Raw genomic sequence first — 22,564 nt, 5'->3', positions numbered from 1 at the left:
ATTGACAATTTTGTATGGGAAGGGTGCAATAGAATGACCGGGTCAAGCAAAGGCGGAGGCGTAGGCGTACTAATTAGGCGAGGTCTGAAGTGGCGAAGCGTAAACGAGACATCTAAAGAGCATTTATGGATTAGCGGCACACGCTAAGGTAAAAAGCCATGGCTGGGAGTAGCTTACCTATGCACAGGTAGTGATAGCAGAGAAAAAAATAAGGAATTGGTTGATTGCATTAGAAGCGATATTAATGAGTTCAGTAAATTGGGCCAGGTGATATTAGTGGGAGATATGAACGCGCACATTGATTATTTAGACGGATATACTGATTACAACGACTCTCTAGTGCTGGATATGTGTGATGAACAGAACCTTATAGTAGTTAACAGGGAGAATAAGTGTCATGGACAGGTAACGTGGCAATGCGGAAACAGGCAGTCATGTATCGACTACGCCTTAGTCTCAGAAATGGTCTACGCACAGCTAGACCAAATGATAATGGACGAAAATGGAAGAAATCGCCTGGGAAGCGATTATACACGTTTAGCATTAAAGTTTGGGCGAGATATCAGCTCAGAACATGAACCAATAGCGTCAGAGTTTTTAAAAATGAACGACGAGCAAATAAAAGAGATCGCAAACAACACAGAGAAGAAAATTGAGGCTTTTCCTACAGCAGTCTGGGAATATAAGGAACTGGTGGACGTTATGCAGCATGAAATACGGCGGACACGGCAAAACAATTGTTGGATTGGAAAGAGAAAACCACGTAAGTGGTGGAACAAGGAAATTAAACAAGCTATAGAAGAGCGTAAAGAGGCATCTAGGGCTCATCGAGAAGCCAAAAAGTTGGGATTACAAGAAGAAGAGGTACTCCTTAGATGGAATACATACCGAGAAAAGAAAAAGGTGGCGAGTGAGCTCGTGCAAGAGAAAATTAAATGCGCAAGTGAACGTTGGGTGCATAACATTCACAAAAGAGACAAAGGCGCCCCAAAAAGATTCTGTAACCATATAAAAGCACTCGGAGCTAAAAATAAAGACTCGCAAACGGCTCTAAGGGATGAAGACGGTAACATCTACGAAGGAGACGATGCGCTGCGGTACGTCACAGACGTTATCAGGGATAACTTCGGCACAAGAAAAAGCGTAGTTCAGACAACAGATCCAGCAACAGCAGAGAGGCCAGAGAGATCAAAGTTTAGCATAGAAAGCTTTTATTGGGAAAAGGCAGCAGAAAATGCCCCTAACAACACGGCAGCAGGACTCGATGAAATCCCAATACAGCTAATCAAAAACCTCGGTCCAAAAAGCAAGGCACTGCTGACTAATGCCATAGAGCAAGTGATTAGAACAAAGAAAATTCCCGTTGGATGGCGTGAAAGCAAGATGAATCTCATCTACAAAGGCAAAGGAGATAAGGATAAGACGAGCTCGTACAGGCCAGTTACAGTAACGTCGGTGATATATAGAATGGCAATGCAAGCCATAAAATTAGAACTGTCGAAGTGGGTGGAGAAAAACGATGTATTGGGGGAACTACAGAATGGGTTCAGGCCAAGCAGACGCTTAGAGGATATGTTTGTACTAACTCAGTGCATAGAGATTTCAGTAGCTCAGAAAATACCTTTATGGATAGCATTTCTAGATATTAAAGGAGCTTATGACAACGTAGACAGGGAATTGTTGTGGGATATTCTTCAATACGAAGGCATAAATGACGATTTCGTGGAGCTGCTGAGGGAGATATATAGAGACAACCAAGTACAAGTGGTATGGGAAGGTTGAAAAGGAAATGAAATGGTGGGAATTCACCGAGGATTGAAGCAAGGATGCCCTCTGTTACCATTGTTGTTCATGCTTTACGTCAAGGGTATAGAAAGACGACTGGAAAACAGCGAATTAGGTTTTGATTCATCCTACATGCGTAATGGAGAAATGGTGCAACAGAAGGTCCCTGGACTGATGTACGCAGACGACATTGTGCTACTAGCGGACAATAAAAAAGATTTACAGATGCTTGCGAATATCTGTGGGAATGCAGCGACAAATCTAGGCCTTAAGTTTAGCACAGAGAAATCGGGAATTATGATCTTTATGAAGAGGCGAGTAACTTCGTGGTGTCAATTCAACAGCAAGTAACGCCCATAGTGAAGCAATATAAGTACCTCGGCGTACACATAAACGAAGGAAGGAATTACTCAAGCAACCACCAAGATAATCTGAAAATAAAGGGGAAGCGGAATGCAGCAATAATGAAACACAGAGCACTGTGGGGCCACAATAAGTATGATGTGGTGCGTGTAATCTGGAAAGGAATAATGGTGCCAGCGCTAACATTCGCAAATGCCATTATATGGTTAAAATCGGATGTCTTGTCGGGTTTGGAAGTTAACCAAAGATCAGTAGGCCGGTTGGCTTTGGGAGCCCACGGTAATACCACAAATGAGGCAGTCCAGGGTGACATGGGTTGGGCCTCTTTTGAAGTCAGAGAAGCACCGAGCAAAATTTAGTTTTGAAGAAAGGCTCAGGAACATGGATGAAAATAAATGGGCGGCTAAAGTGCACAAGTATCTCTACATGAAAAGCATGGACACAGAATGGTGGAAGAGGTCAAGGAAGTTGGCAACCAAGTACAGGATAATCGAAACTGTAAATAGACAACCAGGAGTCATCAGAAAGAAAGTGAGAGAAATAAAGACCGTGAATTGGATGCAAAGAATGGAAACAAAGAGGACAATGGAGATTTACAAGAATGAGAAGAAATAAATTAGAAGGGAAAATATGTACGATAACACAAAGGGCAGTGCCTTGCTATTTGAGGCTCGATCGAGCCGGTTGCCTAAGGACCAAAACATACTGGAGCAAATATTCGGAACTAGATGAGGCATGTGTATGCTGCAGTAAAGATCCAGAGACCACTCAGCACATCCTAATGGAATGCGACGGGATCCACCCAGCGAGAACCGTAGGTAACGTGCAACTCCCAGAAGCGCTTCGGTTTAAAGTGGAAGGAAACATCAACAGATCAGCCGTAGACATAAGCAAGAGACGATTAGAGTACTGGTGGAAAAAAAAAAAAACTGAGAAAATATGGATACGACCTGATCTCTTAAAATTATAGGTAGCGGTACAAGCCGTACAAATGTTTGAAAAATAAAAATAATGAGCGGTATAGAAAAATGCTAGATAAAGAACATGTATAGTATAGCTGATTAAATAAAGCAGGCTAGGTGACTATTTGTCTCCGCCCCGTTTCAAAGGGGATGCCAATAAATCATCATCATCATCAACAACGTGTGCTGGTAAAATGTACATACAACGAACGCAGCAGTCAACTAAACCGTGTCACAACATTAGTTGCAATAAGTGATATCAACGCGCAGGCAAGAAAGAAAGAAAACGCGAGCGGCCTCGGCAACCAGCATATGCCAAACTGCGTTGAGTTGCGAAGATTGAAATCCGCGATTGTGATAACTGATGGGTGATCGAAGAGTTGCTGGGGGAAATAATGAGTGTTGCAGTCCAGAAACAGCTGGAAAGATGGCCGCCCCTAAGTATTCATGGATTCGATAATACAAATCAATGTACCACTTTCTTGGACCAAAACTTGAAAGAATATAAGCTCAAGAACCGGCAAGAAGAAACAACAGATTATCTCAAGTGACTTGACGAAAGTGACAAGTTCACTTCTTACAGCGAGCGAACAGGTCGCTCAGCGCATAAGTGGCACCAAGGACGAGGCATTGTTCATTGCGCTAAAATTTGCCCACCGTGGCATACAATGGTCGCTAGTCCAATGAGGCAATTATTGGCACGTGCTTCGCGAGAACCACGAAAGTGAGATCCAGGCTTCGCGCTAAAGTCGGTCAGGGACAACGAGCACGTGGCACACTTCGTCTTCGTAAACGAGGCTCGCAGAAGGCAGCCACATCCGGCAGATCAGCACTAAAACGAGGCGTGTCTGTTTACGAGTCAGCTGTAGGGACATAACATACTGCGGTGATCACACGTGGGGGACAGTTTGGATTCCTCAGCCACCCCGCACGAGGCCTGTAGAGTTCGTGGAACGTCCTCATTTCCTTCATTGCCGGCTGATCTGCAATTCAGGAGGCAATCAAGCGGTGTGACGGCCGCTTCCGTGACGCTTGTTAATGCACCTGTGACTGCCCGAATGACGGTCGGGCAGGGGAAGCAGTACATTTGTTTTAAAATTTAACAACCGTTTCAATGCACAGCGCGAGAACTGAAAGGGGCATTGTGAAAACGATTTGTCTCACATAACGGCGCCGGATAGAAGAACCGGAAAGAAAATGGGGAAGGGGGTATGCAGAGAGAGAGAGTGCGCGTGTGTGTTTTGCGGGGTTATAGTCTGGCAGCCTAGTTGGTGAGCGGGTTACTTACTGCCTGGAAAATGTGGATTTGTCCAAGTCAGGAGGGACCCACGCGTTAGCACGGGTTTTCATGCATGGTGGTATAACGCGCCATTATTAACAAACCCTCATATGCAAGCATAACGTTCGATGTCTAGCTCGTGTCTGTCGCTTTCGTGGCTCCCTTTTAGCCAAGTTTCATCGCGCAGTTTTTATTTGAAGGTGATATGCGACAACTGGCCCGATACAATATTTTATTGTTGCCCATTGCCAACACTACTTTTTTGTGATATACATGATAAGCATGCAAAGCAGGCTAGAGGCTAGTAAGTTTGGTTGTATACGTTCGTAGAAACTAGGCGGTACGGCGGTGGAGCAGTGTCTCCCAGGTTTATGCTTGCAGATGACTTAATTAATTAAATGTGGGGTTTTACGTGCCAGAACCACGATCTGATTATGAGGCACGCCGTAGTGGGGGACTCCGGAAATTTGGACCACCTGGGGTTCTTTAACGTGCACCTAAATCTAAGTACACGGGTGTTTTCGCATTTCGCCCCCATCGAAATGCGGTCGCCGTGGCCGGGATTCAATCCCACGACCTCGTGCTCAGCAGCCCAACAACATAGCCACGGAGCAACCACGGCGGGTGTTTGCAGATGACGCTGTGTTGTCAGTGGAATGTCGGAGAGAAATACATCATCTTGAATGTACACGAGGAAAAAAGGGTGCAGTTTTTTTATTTAAATTTAGTGTAAAGAAATAAAGAAATCGGTATTCATTATGTTGAATGATATGACTGACCAGCTGGTCACAATACGACAACATGAAATACCAATGATAGCTGAGTATAAATACATAGGAGTACGAATCGATGAGGTAAATAGGTACGTCGAAAACATGAAGAAGTAACCAAAGCAAAGGTAAAGGAAACGCAGCTAAAATTAAACACACATAGCTACGGGGGTTTAATGAGTAGTACAACATGTATGGAAAGGCATAGTGTTTCCGGGCTTATGTTTGCTAACCCGATGTTGTGCCTAAATTGTGAAATAGCGGCCGGGAGTGGAGATTAATCAGAAAGGGCAGTTGGAAAACCACAAAATAAGCAGTACATGGAGACATATATGGGCGGAGTGTCCTTCGAAATGCGGGATGCCTAGAGCGAACTCTATTTCGTAAGACAAATGCGGAACGCAATGGGCGTCTAGGTTAAAATATTTAAGCACTTGTATATATATATATATATATATATATATATATATATAAAGTGTTCACAATGTAGAAAATGAACCGAAAAACTAACCACTGAATATTACACTGGGGTGGGAGGGGTGGGGGTTACAGCAGCACACAAAATGCTGTTAAAATGCAAAATCAAATATACAGAAACTGTACTGGATAGGAGGAATGGAAAAATAACGAACAGAAAATTCAATAAGTAAAAAGTTTAGTCATTCGAAGGGCAGTGCCCTATTGTTCGAAGCCAGACCAGGGTGTCTGAGAAGAAAGTTTATGGATTAAAGTGGCTCGTGTGTGGAAATAAAGCCACAGGCATTCAGCATATTCCCATAGACAGTCAGATTATTCATCCAGCGATAAATATGGAAACAGTAAGTTTGACCGAGATGGTAAATTTCACGACGGATACTGGGGGAACAAAAATTAAACAGCCGAATTAACTAGTAATGGATGGCGCAAATATTGGCTGCGCAAAATAAGTAATACCGCACAATGACGCGAACTTTCTAGTGCGAATAATGTATCTTAGTTGAGATATATATTTAATGGTTTAAATACACAGTGTTTTAAAAACGTCGCAGTTTCGCCCGAAAGGCGAAGCATCGATTGCGATAAGCAAATTAGCAGACATACGAAGTAAGCAGAGTAGCTTTATCAGCCGTGTAAACTTCTAAATATATGCATACTAACTAAATGGTGTCACGCGCGCGAGCAAACGGGAACAGATCCACTCGATGACCGCGGAAACTCGCTGTCAGAACGCTGAAGTCAGGAAGCACGGCAGCAGCAGCGAGCGAATTGGCCTTCGTGCTGCCTCTCGCATCAACGCGAACGAAGCTGAGAAAACACAGCGCACGGCAGACTCCGTCGCAGAGGGCGTTACGAAAGCGCAGCCGCGCCTTACGCAGCAGCCGCCGGAGTAGAAAGCCCCCCTACCTCCGCAGCCGTGCGCGCGACGGAAGACGGCGCGCTTCCCCCCCGCTTTCTACCCTTGAGTACGCGATTAATACCCGTGCCACACGGGCAGAGAAAATCACGTTACCTTCCTATTGCCTTGAATTTTACTGCCATTCGTGGGGTGCCACACTGCAGACATGCTTAGTGGCATTAATGCTATTCGCGGCGTGGTGCGTATAACTCGCTTGGCCATCAAATGCGTAATCTCGTTCGCAATGTCTTCACAATCTGACAATACTAAACGAATTTGTAGCGCAAAACAATAATTATATTCACTTTCTTTTAAAAGGAGCTTTTATTTTTTCGCAGCGTAGTGCGTTCTCACAACCATCACAACTCACTTGGCCTTCGAATGCATCGAAGGCTTTCCTGAAGTAAACTACATAAAATACGCCTAATAATGTTCTTCACACCATTTCCGAAACGTTTGCTCCGTAAATAATATTCAAGCGACGCTTGTATTGCCTCACAAGTGTCGGCGGTGCTGGTGGTGTCACGCTAAAACCCTGTCGAAAACTCGCGTCTTGGTATATGCCAAAATTGGCATGGAAGGGTACGAATGTATGACTAACACTTTTTTTTCATCACGCCACCGCTGCGCTATCGCCGCCGCCACAGCTGGTATGACGTCATGCTCCCCCGCACCGTCGCGCTACCGCCGCGCACCTTTCCAGTACTACCGCAGCCTTTCCAGTACTAGCACAGATGACGTACACGAGTATAGGCCTAGCTACAACCAAGTTTAAACCTCGACATAGCCAAGTTCAACCTAGCTACAACCAAGAGACGCAATCAATCGGCCAGCTTCGCTGTGTCTTGAGCTTTGCGCGGCCTATAGTGCAAGCTTTCGCCTTTTTTTCATCGCAATGGCTGACTTTGCCTGGAAGTTAAACTAAATTATCGGGTTTTGCGTGACAAAACCATGATCTGATTATGAGGCACGCCGTAGTGGGGGACTCCAATAATTTGGAGCACCTGGGGTTCTTTGACGTGCACCTAAATCTAAGTACACGACTGTTTTCGCATTTCACCCCATAGAAATGCGGCCGCCATAGGTGAGATTCGATCCCGCGACCTCGTGCTTAGCAGCCCAACACAATAGCTACTAAGGAACTACGGCGGGTGCGTTGCCTGGAAGTATAGTGACAAAACTTGACCTTCTAAATGGAACCTGTTCTTCTTTCTGGGGTTTTACTTGCCAAAACCAGTTCTGATTATGAGGCACGCCGTAGTGGAGGGCTCCGGGTTAATTTTTGACCACCCGAGGTTCTTTAACGTGCACTACAACGCAAGCACACGGGCGTTCTTGCATTTAGCCTCCATCGAAATGCGGCCGCCGCGGCCGGAATTAAAATGGAACCTGATCTTCAGCAAAAGCAATTATAATGCCGCCATTATGATGTGACAACGAAGGTGCTGTAGTCCCCGGTAAATTCAAAGTTCTGAAGAGCGTGTTTTGGCGAACAAGTGTGCAGTAACGATGCACCATGGATGTTTTAATGGATGTTTAAACGAAGTATTTCATTAAAAACATGTTTTTATGTACGAAGGCCCCGCCTTCTCTTCCAGTCAAGATATACCCCCAATATTTTAATTCTCATAAAATGCCCACTGCTTTTGTGTAGCTAGAAGACAGAAATTGTTTGTCGAAACGCCCACGGTTGATTCAGACATCTCCTTCAGGCATTTATACAATACCAGCGAAGTGAATAAGGTACCTTAAAACATAAAACAATGTATGAGAAGACACACACAGCAAAACACGAGAGAAGATAAAGCAATAAACTAGCAAATCCGACAAAATCCAACAAGGTTTCATTTTAGGAGAGATTTGTGTGTTTGTTTATCGTTCTTAAATAACTGCGACAAGATCCTCTTAAGAAAGGCGAGAAATAAAACAGGAAGACTCTCGTAAGATAATCGACATGAAAGAGAGAGAGAGAGAGAGAGAGGAACGTGATGGGAAAGGCAGGGAGGTTAACCGGAAAAGATTCTGGTTTGCTACCGTGCACTGGGGGAAGGGGAAATGAAAGGCGGAAAGAATATGGAAGAGAAAAAGCACTCACGAAAAAAAAAATCAAGGAATTAAAAAAGTGGTCGCAGTTTCACCTGAAAGGCGAAGCATCAATTGCGATAGCAAACTTGTAGAGAGCTATACGGAGTAATGATATTAGCTTTATCAGCTGTATAAACTTGGACATGCAGCAGCATCGGCAACACGCAGAACTGTTGTCGACGCCATCGGCGTTTTGCCCGCGTTCGCTCAAAATGCGTGCGGCGTTGGTGACTGTTGCCGGAGCCTGTGATATAAAAAGTTGTCGCAGTTTCACCTGAAAGGTGAAGCATCAATTGCGATAGCAAATTTGTAGAGAGATATACGGAGTAATGATATTAGCTTTATCAGCTGTATAAACTTGGACATGCAGCAGCACCGGCAACGCGCCGAACTGTTGTCGACGCCGTCGGCATTTTGCCCGCGTTCGCTCAAAATGCGTGCGGCGTTGGTGACTGTTGCCGGAGCCTCTGATATAAATAGGCACTCGGTGCCGCAGCTAAACGTCGCCTCCCTTCCCTCCCCCTTCCCCCCCTCCCCCACGGCCTCTCGCGCATCGGAAGAAGGCGCGTTTGCTCTACATATATGGTGATTGTAAAGGAGGAAAGAGACGCCTACTTCTGCAGCCCTTAAGGAAGCACGGCGCAGAACGCGCGTTTGTTCTCCGCCGTGCGTTCACTCCCCGTGAAAGAGCGCGTCCCTCGCGCCCTTTCACTCGCACCTACAGCGTTCGGCGGCGCGCGGCCACGATTTCATCTCCATTGACGTCATACGGAACCTCACGGCGACGGCGACGGCGACGGCGACGCCGACGGCAGAAATCTGCTTTTGAGTGTCCATATAATTGCTATCGCAATAATAGGCACTTGGTGCCGCAGCTAAACGTCGCCTCCCTTCCCTCCCCCTCCCCCACGGCTTCTCGCGCGTCGGAAGAAGGTGCGTTTGCTCTACATATATGGTGATTGTAAAGGAGAAAAGAGACGCCTACTTCTGCAGCCCTTAAGCGAGCACGGCGCGGAACGCGCGTTTGTTCTCCGCCGTGCGTTCACTCCCCGTGAAAGACGCGCCCCTCGCGCCCTTTCACTCGCACATACAGCGTTCGGCGCGCGGCGACGATTTCTTCTCCAAATGACGTCATACGGAACCTCACGGCGACGGCAACGGCGACGGCGACGGCGACGGCGACGGCTACGGCGACGCCGACGGCAGAAATCTGCTTTTGAGTGTCCATATAATTGCTATCGCAATAAAAAAAAAAGAAAAAAAAGGAGGAGGTTGGAAACGTCTGTGAGAACTATAGTCTGTCAGATAGTCCACTCGATCGCAAAAACTTCAAGAGTGCCTTGACTGACTTGTTGTGTGACGACTGTATAGGCCGGCGTTCCAGGACTGTCTGCTCCGAAAGCGGCCGGTCGTCAAGACCTGCCAGCGCGGTCGCGAATGACTGCCTATGTGCGCTGTATTGGGGACAGTGACAAAGTACGTGCTCGATTGTTTCCTCGTCGCCGCAGTGGTCACACGCAGCACTATCCTCCCATCCAATGCGGAAAGCAAACGACTTTGTAAATGCGACACCAAGCCACAATTGGCAAAGTACTGTTGTTTCGGGTCGGGATAGTCCAGGTGGAGGTCGAAGTCGAAGACAGGGGTCCAGTCGATGCAGACGTATGTGTTGCAAACTAGGTGTGTTCCACAACGACTGTGTGGCATCGTTTGCAAGCACTCGAAGTTTCGCTGCTGCATCTGTTCGTGACAGCGGGATTGGTTCCCGTGCGCCGTCTTCATGAGCAGATCGAGCAGCTTCATCAGCATATTCGTTGCCCATTACGCCACAGTGGCTAGGGAGCCACTGAAAGGTGACTTCGTGTCCTTGTTCGACGAGGCAATGAAGGAGCTCTCGGATTTCGAGGACTAGTTGTTCGTAGGGTCCACGGTGTAAGGCGGAAAGCAAGCAATGTAGCGCTGCCTTGGAGTCACTGAAAACACTCCATGTTAGGTGGTTCCTCACGAATTATGTGAAGTGCGCTACGAAGAGCAGCAAGCTCCGCGGCTGTCGATGTCGTCTGGTGTGATGTCTTGAATTTCATGGTGGAGACTTTCGCAGGAAAAAACACTGATCCTGCAGAACCGTCCATGGTGGTTGAACCATCAGTGTATAGATGGGTATGATCACTGTATTTTTCGTAGAGCATGATCAGCGAAAGTTGCTTGAGAGCTGGTGATGAGAGTTCGGCTTTCGTTTGAATTCTAGGCACTGTCAGTCGAACTTGTGGCTGAGCCAAGCACCAAGGAGGAAACAAAACTCTCGTTGCAGCTGTGTAACCTGATGGAAGGTATATACGATAAGGCAGTATTGTCTGACAAAAAGAGACACGTGGTCGGTCTTCTGGCAGTGAGGCTAGATAGTGGGAAGGGGCGCGAGCAAGGTGCCTGACGTGTGCTCTGAGCGCTTCCATAATAATGTGAATCTTGGCTGGGTAGTCATGTACAATTGCAATGGTTTCTGATGTTGATGTACATCGTGGCAACCCTAGACAGACCCTAAGTGCCTGTGCCTGAGCACTTTCGATTGTACGAATGTTAGTTTGTGGAGATAGGTTTGCACAAGGCTTACCCTACGAGCGACGGTCAGGAAAGGGCACGACGCTCCTCCACTCCGCAACGCACAAAGGCGCTACGGCAGGGTTCGTCGACTCTCCGACACGGCGCAGAGAAGGCTCCGGAGTCAGATCGCCAACAAACACGGGTTTATTCACCCAAGGTACAGCTCAGTGCTACAGTCACGGCGCTTACGGGCCAAGGCTCGCTTCAAGACCGATCGAGTACGCGCGCCCGCTGCGCTAGGGCTAACCGGGTAGCGGTCCGCCAAGCGCGATAACGAGGAGTCGCGAGAACAAAGGTCTCATGTAACCACCTCGTTGCGAGCGTGTGAGCCTCTGCCGCGGCGAGGAAGCGCTCAGCGGACGAGAGCTCGGGTGGAGAGGGTGCCCGGGGGCCGCCGCGCGGGAGGCCAATCAGGGCGCGTCCCGGTGACGTGTTCTCGCGGGGCAAGTCCAATCCCGAGGGGGAGAAGCACGGTTTGCGCGGGAAAGTAAGTCCGGCGCGCTCGCCATGTCCGCCATGTTGCCGTTATGGCGGCGGTTCCCGGAGATTGAGCTAAGCGCCACGCGCGAGCTGGGGGGCGAGGCGCGGGAAGGCCCCTCGATCCCCACAAGTTCTACAGGTATTGGTCAGCACTGCCAAGCTGTACCTCAGATACCCGAGAAACAGCGTCATGTAGAGTCGCATCATCGCGTGTACTGAAGTACCCCAGGATTTTCCTCCAAGAAACTTGAAGAGATGAGAGATGGCTGTCAGGCGCTTCTTTAGGTTGGTGACATGGGGACTCCAACAAAGGTCACGATCGATGATTACCCCTAAGAACCTGTGCGTTCTGACGTAAGGGATATTTTGTCCATCGATGGTTATGGTGTATGGTGTCATTCGTTTCCGGCTAAATGCGATCAATGCGCATTTTTCCGGGGAAATCTTGAGGCCTTGTTCATTAAGGTACGTCGCTATCAACGCCGCAGATTTTTGGAGCCTAGCACGTACTTGAGGACGCGTCACGCCAGATGCCCAGATGCATATGTCATCCGCATATAATGACAACTTCACCGTATTTGGTAGGCATTCTACGAGGGCAATGAGCACAAGATTGAAGAGTGTTGGGCTCAACACACCACCCTGTGGTACTCCACGGTGTGTATAGTGTTGAGAAGTTGGGCCGTCTTCAGTATTCACAAATAGAGACCGCATATGTAAATAACTGCGTGTCCAACGATAAAGCCTACCGCCGAGGCCAACCATCTCCAGAGCCTCTAATATAGCCTCATGAAGAACATTGTCATATGCTCTTTTGATGTCGAGGAACATGGCGACAGATAATCGCTTACACGCCTTTTGATGTTGAACGCAAGTAACCAAATCGATGACGTTGTCAATGGAACATCGGTGACGTCGAAAGCCAGCCATTGCGTTTGGATAAACTTCATAGCGTTCCAGGTACCATTCAAGTCTGGCGAGGATCATTCGTTCCATCACCTTCCCAATGCAACTGGCCAGCGCGATTGGGCGGTAGGAAGTAATCTCTAGAGGAGACTTGCCAGGTTTGAGGAGTGGTACCAGGCGGCTGGTCTTCCATTCTTGAGGAACGTTTCCATTCTCCCAGGACTCATTGAAGATGTTCAGCAAGGCACTTCGCGCTAGTTCACCGAGGTGGCACAAGGTACGGTAAGAAATACCATCTGGTCCAGGTGACGACGACCGATTACATAGGGCAAGTGCCGCGTCGAGCTCTTGAATGGTGAACGGCAGATCCATGCGTGAGTCCCGTGTGTCCGGAACGTAGTCAAAGGTAAGGGAACTTGATCCCACTGACTGGCCTGTAATCATGGCACAGAAATCTTCCGCCACGTCGAGGTCTTGTCGGCGTTGGAAAAGTGCTAGTGCCTTGAATGGAAAGCGTTGTTCCGGAACGGAACATAGGCCTCTCACAGTTCTCCATATTTGAGACAGTGGCTTGCGGGGGTCAAGGGACTCACAATACTTTGTCCATCGCTCCGATTCCAGTTTATCTATGCGGCGTTGTATCTTCTTTTGAGTGCGGCGGGCTGTCCTTAGATCGTGCGTCGGTATCTTCGTTCGGCGCGACGACGAATAGCACGAAGTCGCTCCAACTCCAGGTCGAATTGCGAGTACTTCGATGAGCACATGAGCGTGCACATAGCGGTCTGCGCCGCTTCTTTAATAGCTTCCTGCAGTCCAGATAAAAGACCTTTCTGACAAGCGTCCTCCAGGTGGTTTTTAAACACAGTCCAATCAATTCTTCGTAGTGTGCTTGGCGGGTGAGTGTTAGACATGCCGTCAATCTTGAGGTAGGTGGGGATGTGATCGCTGCCATGTGTCTCAATGTCCAAAAACCACTTAACGCGCGTGGCAAAGCGGCGTGATACAAAGGTCAAGTCCAGGCAGCTGCTGTACACTGTGCCCCGTAGAAACGTAGGACTAGCGTCATTGAGCAGCAAGAGGTCATTATTGGAGGAAAACGAAGCGAGTCTTCGTCCGGTTGCGTTGACTTTGAGCTTCCCCAAATGGTGTGATGGGCGTTAGTCCCCGGTTATAATCCAAGGACCAGGAGACGCTTTTATTATGTCTTCTAGTCTTTTGGTGTCAAACCGGCTTGATGGAGATAGGTACGCGCCTAAAGAGATTATAGAGCAAAATATAGTAAATGGGCGAAACGGTTGCAGTAAAATAAGATAGAAAAGATTAGGTGTATGAAATTTAGTCTATAAATCAAGACATGTGCTATCACTCATTTTCTTTCAAAAGCGCTAAAAGGAACATGCTTTGTCACGCATTCATGAAGTTGCATACTTTTGTAATGAATCCTTGAAGAACGACACAATTTACAGCAACACTGCAGTCCGCGACGTCGCTGTGACCAAACCGGAAGCTGTGTCCTTCAAATTGCAAGCGCGCATTCATCATTCTTAGCCGCAACGTAAATTACCAGCAACTGGCCCAAAAGATGAACGCGAGTTTGCTTCCATAATATGCCTGTTGTACAAGCTAGATTAAGTGTAAGATCACTGCTCTATAATTACATTTTTTTCACTATTTCCCTCCCTTAGTCGCCCACGCACTCCAAAACTCGATTATTCACCCCAACGATTTACTTCTCATGATTGGGAGTTGTACATACGCTTTCCGAGAACATTACGCCCTCTTCTGCACATAGAAAGACCATTAATTAAGCAACAGCTGGCTTGGCCCAGTAATGTTTCCTTTGTCTGATTTTAGATGTCAAACCTCGGTTCGTGGCCTCAGCTCTGCCATGCTTAAAAGCGAGTCGCGGCTCACTACGCGCAAACAGTAACGTCCCGCGCTTCTGTGATGGCACCGGATACGCATTCATGCCTTAGGTGGGTGGTTCTCGCTAGTTGCTTCGTACTGCACGCTGATTGTAGCCTAGCTTCTCGCTTTTTGAACTCCATCCGGCTTTTAAAAAAACGATCTTGACTGTCTGTGCGAAAAACGTTAACAAAACGAATGGCTGTGTAGGCAGCCTCAGTTACAAAAGACGCATAGAATATGAACGTGCGTTTTTTTTTTTTTTTTTTTTATACTGCCTCTGACCATAATGCAAGTTTGCTACCCGCCAATGCCTTCGCACCTAAGACAACTGCACTTTTCTTTCGGCGTGTGGGCGTGCTGTCTACAAAGATGGTATTTCATCTTACGGGCATGCTGACGTCAGAAGCGATCCCGATGCTGGTTTTGTCACTCTAATTAACTTCGCGAATGACATGGACATTCACGTATCATGGTCATGAAAGTAGCAGTTGGATATATCTATCAAGTTATCAGCAGCGGCAGAATTATCGTCGTCATCATCATCATCCGAGTTAGCTCCACATCAGGACGGTGGCTTCTACCAGAGTCGTCCGATTGTCCCTATCAAGACTACGTTAAAGAGCACATTTTATGCCTGAACGTTCTCTCACTTTCTCATTCCATCTAATCATTTCCCGCTGTCTACTTTAACTTTCCATTAAATTAAAGGAGTCTTATTGACATGTTTGGGATTGCGTGCTCATTTTGTCATAGTACGTCGGAAAATTTTCAATTAATGCGTTTCAGAAGTTCCTAGGTCGCATGGGTTTCTGTATGGTATTTCCACTCTGTCTTTCGCGTCCCCCAAAGTAGGTAAGCCAACCAGTAGCATTTCTGGTTAACATCTCTGCCTTCTCTCCTCCTCCTCCCTGATGGTATTGAGTGTCGTAAGGTAACAAATGTGACTTCCGTTCCAAAACGCCCGACAGCTTTACTTGGCCTGTGACTAAACGCAGCTATCAGAAAAAGACCATGCTGTGAACATGTCTTTACGTGTCTAACCTGGTGACCATTAGCCTTTCCCCATCATACCCTTCCCCTCTCCTGTGCAGAGCACACCGTCTCAGAGAGACTCCTACATTTTTCTTGACTTCTATTTCCTCATTCCTGATACAGCTTCGACTGACGTACTCCGGACCAAATGCTGAAGCTTCCACCTCTTTTCTCAGGTTCTTGGCGATAGCCATCATCATCGGAGCGTACGCGTTCCCGGTGCTGTCCTGGAAACCCAGCCCTGGGGAAATCGATGCCGCCGCGGGGAGGGCCAGAGAGTTCCTCAGAGAGAAGCGACACAGTGACCTACGCAGGACCAGGAGGGACACAGGTGGTAATGCAGTTCACTCGTCTTTCCTGCATTTAACCATGCTTAGGGAAAGTACGAAGGAGTGTTGCGAAAATATTGTAGATGTGTTCGAGCACTAAGTACAGGACATAAACAAGGATATTAACGTTTTTGCCACCACGATACGGTTTTCCATTTCACGGGCGAAATTGTCCAAGGGATCTTTTATTAACTATCTCTTGAGCAGTACTTACATCGGCCTACGATACGCAGTCGTTTTTGTTCACCACGCTATTACCCACCTAAGTGCAGAATGTGATGATTAATGGCGGGTCCAGCGCTTTTCGATTTTTTTGTCGTAGATTAAGTACTTGAAATAATAATAAGCGTTTAAGAAACCGGTAGATAACCTTAGCAGAAACGATACCACATACTTGCCGTAATGTTTTCTTTTATTATTTATTTTACTTACCAGAGTTCCCACAGCACCTTCAAAAAGGCATTACAGGTAGGGGGGTTGATTATAATAAAAAAAGATTCAGAGCCCTTCCCCTGTCGAGAAAATGGGGGTAAGCACAGCCTGTGACAAGACGTCGCTGTCGCAGGCATTCCGCTTCGTCTGCCTTAAGCTCAGGGTCGGCGGCTCATCGTTGACGTTTGGCCTCAACATCGCGCTCCCGCAACTCGGGGTCCGCGGCTCTTAATTGACGTTTCGCCTGGGCTTCGGAAGCCCTCACGCTAGAATCCACACGTCGACGACGAGCCCTTTCCCGAGTGAGTTCGCGGCGCCGTTTCTCAAACGCAGCCTGCTCCTCGGCGGAACGCACCACGCGCGGATTTCCCATCCGGGCGCCGAAACTGATCTGTGGGGAGGGAAGCCCGGCGGAGCACGCGCCAACCTCCTTTCCTTCCCTTTCTCTCCCCGCGACACACCAAACGACCCTGATTCGTCGCGCGTGTCACATGACCCGACGCCGGCGCAGCTTTCACGGCACCTGCTCTACTTTGAGAGCATCCGGGTTTTCTTTCTTTCCTTCTCTCTTTCTTTCTTTATTTCCTTCCTTCTTCCTTTCTTTCTGTCTCTCTCTTTCTATCTTTCTTTCTTGCCCCTGGCTCATACCCATCCAATGCGGGTAGTGCGCCACACGTGATTTCTTTCTTTCCTTCTCTCTTTCTTCCTTCCTTCGTTCATTTCTTTCTCTCTTCCTTCCTTCTTTCTTTCTTTCTTGTCCCTGGCTCATACCCACATATCCATTGCGTGTATGCGTCACGCGTGATTTTATTATCGTTAATCGTTACGTAACTGACGAGCATGGGATGCTATTGATGCCATGAGCTATCAGTCATGTTAGTCATACATTCGTACCCTTCCATGCAAATTTCTGTATATACCAAGTGAACGAGACGCGAGTTTTCGACAGGTTTTCGGTAGTGTTTAGCGTGACACTACCACCACCGCCGACACTTGTGAGCCAATACAAGCTTCGCTTAAAAATTCCCTCGCCGAACACGGTGCTGTCTCGGATATTAAACAGCATTTTGCAGAGAGTCCGTGCCATAGTCGGCGCGGGTCCAGACACCTCGGACTTGGCACGGTACCCTCACCTTCCGTGTTGAAGGCCCCTAAAAAGGGACTTTATTCACTACCAGTCGTATAACACAACCTTTTTTTGTGCGATGAGCTGTGATGTGGCGGGAACGTCTGACAAACCTGGTTGTGGGAATATTCAAAATTTTGAATACAAATTAAAAGTCTTTGCTATTGGATTCGAGAATTCACTGTTCACGATGCTGCCGAATACTCGCTCTGTTCAAATATAAGGGATAACGACATTTATACGGGTCTAGAGAGGGAAAGACAGATGCGAGTGACGACTGTTTCCAATTATTCTACTGTACTGAAGCTGCCAGTGCCACGCAGAGGCACGAGCAGAATCATGGAGCAACCAACACCTGCATAAATTTGTTTTCTCGTTTTTGACAAATCAATTTATCACTTGAACAATCTCACTGTGTTTGTACCTCTTTAAACAATTGGTGGCGCATCCATCTTTTAGAGATTGGCGACTTTAATAGTATTAACAATCTATCATATGGTTGCTGGGTAATTGTTTGATATGTTTTATATAACGATTATTGTGAAAGGCGGCACATACCAAGCGGCAAATGCCCAAGTTGGCGTCAAAGAGGTTCATTGAATAGCAGCGAATTCCCAGGGACCGAAGTTGGTCCGACTGTTGCATGGTTTTCAACCCGGTTTTCCTAGCACGGCCGGCCGATGCTCAATCGCTGTCACCAGGGACGACTAGTGTTCCATATTGGCGGAAAAGAGGTTAAGGGCGGACATACGCAGAGGCATACCTCAAACTGGGTGAAGTTCCCAAAGAATGCTAATAGCATGAAAGGACGTGCTGTGTGGCGGTGCTCAGCAGCTCTGGCTTTTTCATCCCGTTAGCATTATTTGTCTAATTACGATACTTTGACTATGTATATATATCTATCCTCTTACGCCGATCCCGGTGACCCAAACTGCCACTAGCTTGGTATGGTCATGATCCCATCATAGTCGATCCATCATCGCCATTCCAGCTTCGTCACCCGACCCTAGTCATGATGTCGTCGACATCCCATTGCGGCCATGCCGTCGTCCCCACACCGCCTTCGTCGTTCTGTTGACGTCATTCCTTCTTCGTCATCCCATCGTCGTGACTGCGTTGTGGTCATGTCATGTCACAGCCGATCCTGGCGAGCGAGTGTCATGGCATCTCAGTGTATACCGAAACAATGGAAATCGCACCATGGCCACTACATATTGTAAATAAAGGTGTAATCAGCAATACGGTGTGTCGCTACATTTATTAAATGCTAATTGCAGTCACGTTGACATTAATCTGGAGATGGGTACTGCCGCCAGAATTTTACAGCGAAGCTGTATACCTCGCGTTGGTCGGGAAATGTCGCGGCGTAAACACAAAACTCCAGGTTAACAACTGAAGGCAAACGGCATATGGTTGTTTGCAATCATGCATATATATATATATATATATATATATATATATATATATATATATATAGTGACGTCACCACGCTTTCATATATAAAAGGGAGACTCGTCTAGCAACTAAGACTGCCATGGGTAGACCACGGAAATTAAAGACGCCAGAAGAACAGAGTGAATACAATGCTCAACCATGTGTGGTGTGTGTGGTGTTTGATACAGCTTCGCTGGACATTCACGTTCGCAGGGCGGAATGGCGGCCATATTTTTTATGCGAAAGAAATTTGTTCAACACTTTTATCTTGTCGCTGCTTCACTGTTGCGGGAAGAATAACCCCATCAAAGAATTGGTCTGCACTTAACATGCGGTGCTATCCTTTCGGTTGGGGCCTTGACTAGTCGGTTCAGCCCCAAGGATGTTTGCTCCGCCATCTAAGCATTGCTTATCGAGTCCAACTAACTGCCCTGTTAAATTTGCATCTCTTTGCATCAATTTAACATGTAATTTCGTCTTTATACATACAGCGCTTACTGTATATCACTCCTGAAAACTTATTTCCGATTCTAACTTAGAATAACTCACCAATATTATGCCGATCTCTAATACCGGGTATGAGCCACATCTTAGCCGGGTAACAACAACAACGAGTACAAGGACGGCTGGTACGCCGGGACTAGCCTTGCAAGATCTCCCTCCCAAAATTACGAAGCCGTGTTCCAGCCCTACATTTTTTACTGTATATTCTTCGACAGCTGTAATAGTAACCAATTCATTGTCAGTGTGCATAGCACTCACCTCATCCTCAGGCAGTTTTGAATGAACCAGAAAGATTATTGCCTTCGACCTTACGTCTGGTGCGCTTGATACTGGTAGCAGGTCACTGTGGTTTGTTTTTAAATGAAATGACCGACAAACTTGCATGTACATGGACCAGTCATGTATGTTCTGCAGACTTGTGCTTATATCACCGCGGCTAGGTTTAGAAAACTATCTCTTTTTAAATAATCCGCAAAGCAGACATTCCAAATAACATACTTAAATTATTTGCTTTACCCTTGGGACAATGAATGGTGTCCCACACGTAAATTAGAAATCTCCTTCAGAAAATCACGATGCTCTATTCCACCCCTAAATTTTTATCTACACAGGTCTGGTCTGGCGATTGTCCCCTCTATGTCATTTCTGCAAAGAGCCTGAAACCATTGATCATTTTTTATTAACCTCCGCCGATTCGCAATACCGAGAAAGAAATACTTAGTTAACTTACTGTTTTGTTATTTTACAAAATTCCAATTTACGTTAATTTACTGATGTTTTATTTATTATTAGAGAAAATTCCAATTAAACTGATGAAAATTTATATTCTTCTAGCTTGCTCTCATTTCAAGAAGCACACGTTTTCATATAAGAAAAAAGAAATTTCTCTAACATCAGTTTGTTTCTTTGGACTGTAGGCACACAATACTTTTTCCCACAAGTTTTCTCCCCACCCGTTCAGCCGCCGGCTTCTTGGCAAATCCCCCGTAGTGGGTATGCGCCACAGTATAGCAAGCAAGGAAGGCCGCCTTGCTGCTTCTAATTAATGTGGCCGCTGTCGCCTGCATACGGCGAGCTCCGCATATTGGTGACCGAGGACATCGAAAACTTGGCGCTCCTAAGTGCAGACACCGTGGTTCTGTGCAACCGCAAGCCACAGCCATTTCCACAGTCGTTGCCCGAGTTCGGAGCGGGAAGCCCGACTTATCAAGCTGGAGGATGGCTTTGCGTTACATGGCCTCTCGCCACGGCGTTACTGGTTCAACAAACTGGTAGCTATGCTTCCTCCCGCTTTGCACTGTGATGCAGCGCCTCCTCGGTCACAGGCACGCTTTGGGCCTTCTTGCTTGCCTTACCCAAACAGGGAATTCCACCTCAATTACTCGTTGTCGCGAATTCAAGGCGCTATGCAGCTTTGTATAGGACACAACGGTGCCGCAGCCTCCGCGAGCATCGCAAAGTCCTCTCGATGCATGCGGCACTCACTCGTCGCGATCCGGCCCCGCATTTGGGTTTTCTGCCGCAGTCCATCAACCGCTTTTCCAAATATTTCCACGGTGGAGCCTGCCACGACGCCAGTCAGCATCTGATGTTGGCGCGCTGATCTAATTGCTCACCGTTGAACCCTTGAATCGCCCCGCCGATGTGCTCACGTTGGATTTGGACGTACGCGGACCCTCGCACGTAACGCCGTCTCCGCCGTCCTGGCATCCACTTTTCCCAACCCGCATCGTCTGCATCAATGCGAGACGCCGCAAAGAAACGCTGCATCGGTCAAGAAGACAGAGCGGTCTCATCCCACGACCTCAGGCGCCCGCGTCACCCACCGACCGACTGTACGCACGCATGACTTCAAGCATGACTGCGCGTCCTCCATGAGGCCACTCTGCGTGAAGCGGCACAGCCCGGCTTCTGCACGACATGCACGCACCAGGTAAAGGCAAGGTGAAGCGGCATCTGCGAGACAGAGCGTAGTCGACAAAAAAGATACGCGCCTCGCACCACTACGCAGACTCCCGAGACCCGCGCTTGTCGTTTTCGTCGTTGCGTTCGCCCACTCATTGAAGGACGAGGCCTCAAAGGTGCTGTTATGCGTAACACCCGAGAACCCCTCCCTGTGGTGCCACGACAGTACGAGTTCACTTTGTGTTGCATGCAAGCTTTATCGCAGCGTCTTAAACGCCGACAACACCTCGGCTGCCGCGCAGCAGCCAGTTCTGTTCACCCGTCACAGCCATTTTACCCGTCGACTCCACGGATGCCCAACCAGAAAAGCAGCAAAAAAGGCGCGTTTCCCGATTCCACAACACCGCCAGACACCAGCTGTGCACGTAAGCGCTTTTCACAGAGCCAGCATTTAGTGTTAAGAGGAAGCTTTGGCTCGGGCCCAACACCGATGCCGCCTATTCAAATGCATGTAAAACACGGAAACGCTTTTCTGCCATAGCCACTGGGGCGATATTAATTAAATGTGTTGTATTTGAGAAAGAACGTTAAATTCTAATGTCTGTTGGACGCTGAATTTACTTTTAGGGCCTGAAGGTTCTAAAATAAATATTTAAAAGTTGGTAAGCTTGAAATAAATAGAAGCAATGAGTTTACAGATTCGCAGCTCTACACCAGGAATAGATATCGCAGTTTCGTAAAACGCATCCGTTATATCATCCAAAGCGGACACATTTGACATATCAGTTTATATCCTACATGAATTTGCTACATTCCTTACAAGGGATTTGCAAAAGCATTACTCACATATTAGTGATATAATCGAGAGTCATGTGTAATACATCAAGTTTGCCCCTTTCGATATACTATTGGATACAATTGAAAGAGTTCTGATATCTGTTTTAATTGCTGAGTTGCAGAGTTGTAAACTTGATAGTTTTGTTTACTGAAAATTCGCGATTTTAAACAATTTTTAATAAAAGATTCGGGACCTAAATCAAAAATTAGAAACCAACTAGTCACTAGATTTTAAGTTTTTCTTTTAATTGCAGCAAACCTCACCGAATTTAGTGCAGTGGTTGCCAAGAAAAACGACTTCTCCTTTCTCGTGTATTTATATAGGAGCTCGGGCGCTGCTATCTGCATACATGTAAAAGCAGAATTCGTTGTTCTCGGCAACAACTGCAGCAAATTTGACGAAGTTTGCTGCATTTAAAAGAAAAATTTAAAATCTAGTGACTGTTGGTTT

At 47.0% G+C, this 22,564-nt stretch overlaps 1 protein-coding gene across 4 annotated transcripts in view; it reads left to right on the top strand.

Moving 5' to 3' along the window:
* The window catches only part of LOC119431043 (chorion peroxidase), a 109,445-nt gene that overhangs the window by 54,550 nt on the left and 32,331 nt on the right, over positions 1-22,564 (top strand). For 2 of the 4 annotated variants that reach the window (XM_049657252.1, XM_049657250.1), the window contains exon 2: positions 15,723-15,880. In XM_049657252.1, coding sequence (XP_049513209.1) covers positions 15,723-15,880 — 158 coding nt within the window. Of the gene's footprint in view, positions 1-14,529; positions 14,583-15,722; positions 15,881-22,564 lie in introns of those variants that run through there. The other 2 variants (XM_049657254.1, XM_049657251.1) reach the window with 2 other exon arrangements.

Source organism: Dermacentor silvarum, chromosome 10 (assembly GCF_013339745.2).
Source record: "Dermacentor silvarum isolate Dsil-2018 chromosome 10, BIME_Dsil_1.4, whole genome shotgun sequence".
Taxonomy (NCBI): Eukaryota; Metazoa; Arthropoda; class Arachnida; order Ixodida; family Ixodidae; genus Dermacentor; species Dermacentor silvarum.
The sequence above is the reverse complement of the archived record's forward strand: the minus strand, read 5'-3'. Positions and strand labels throughout refer to the sequence as shown.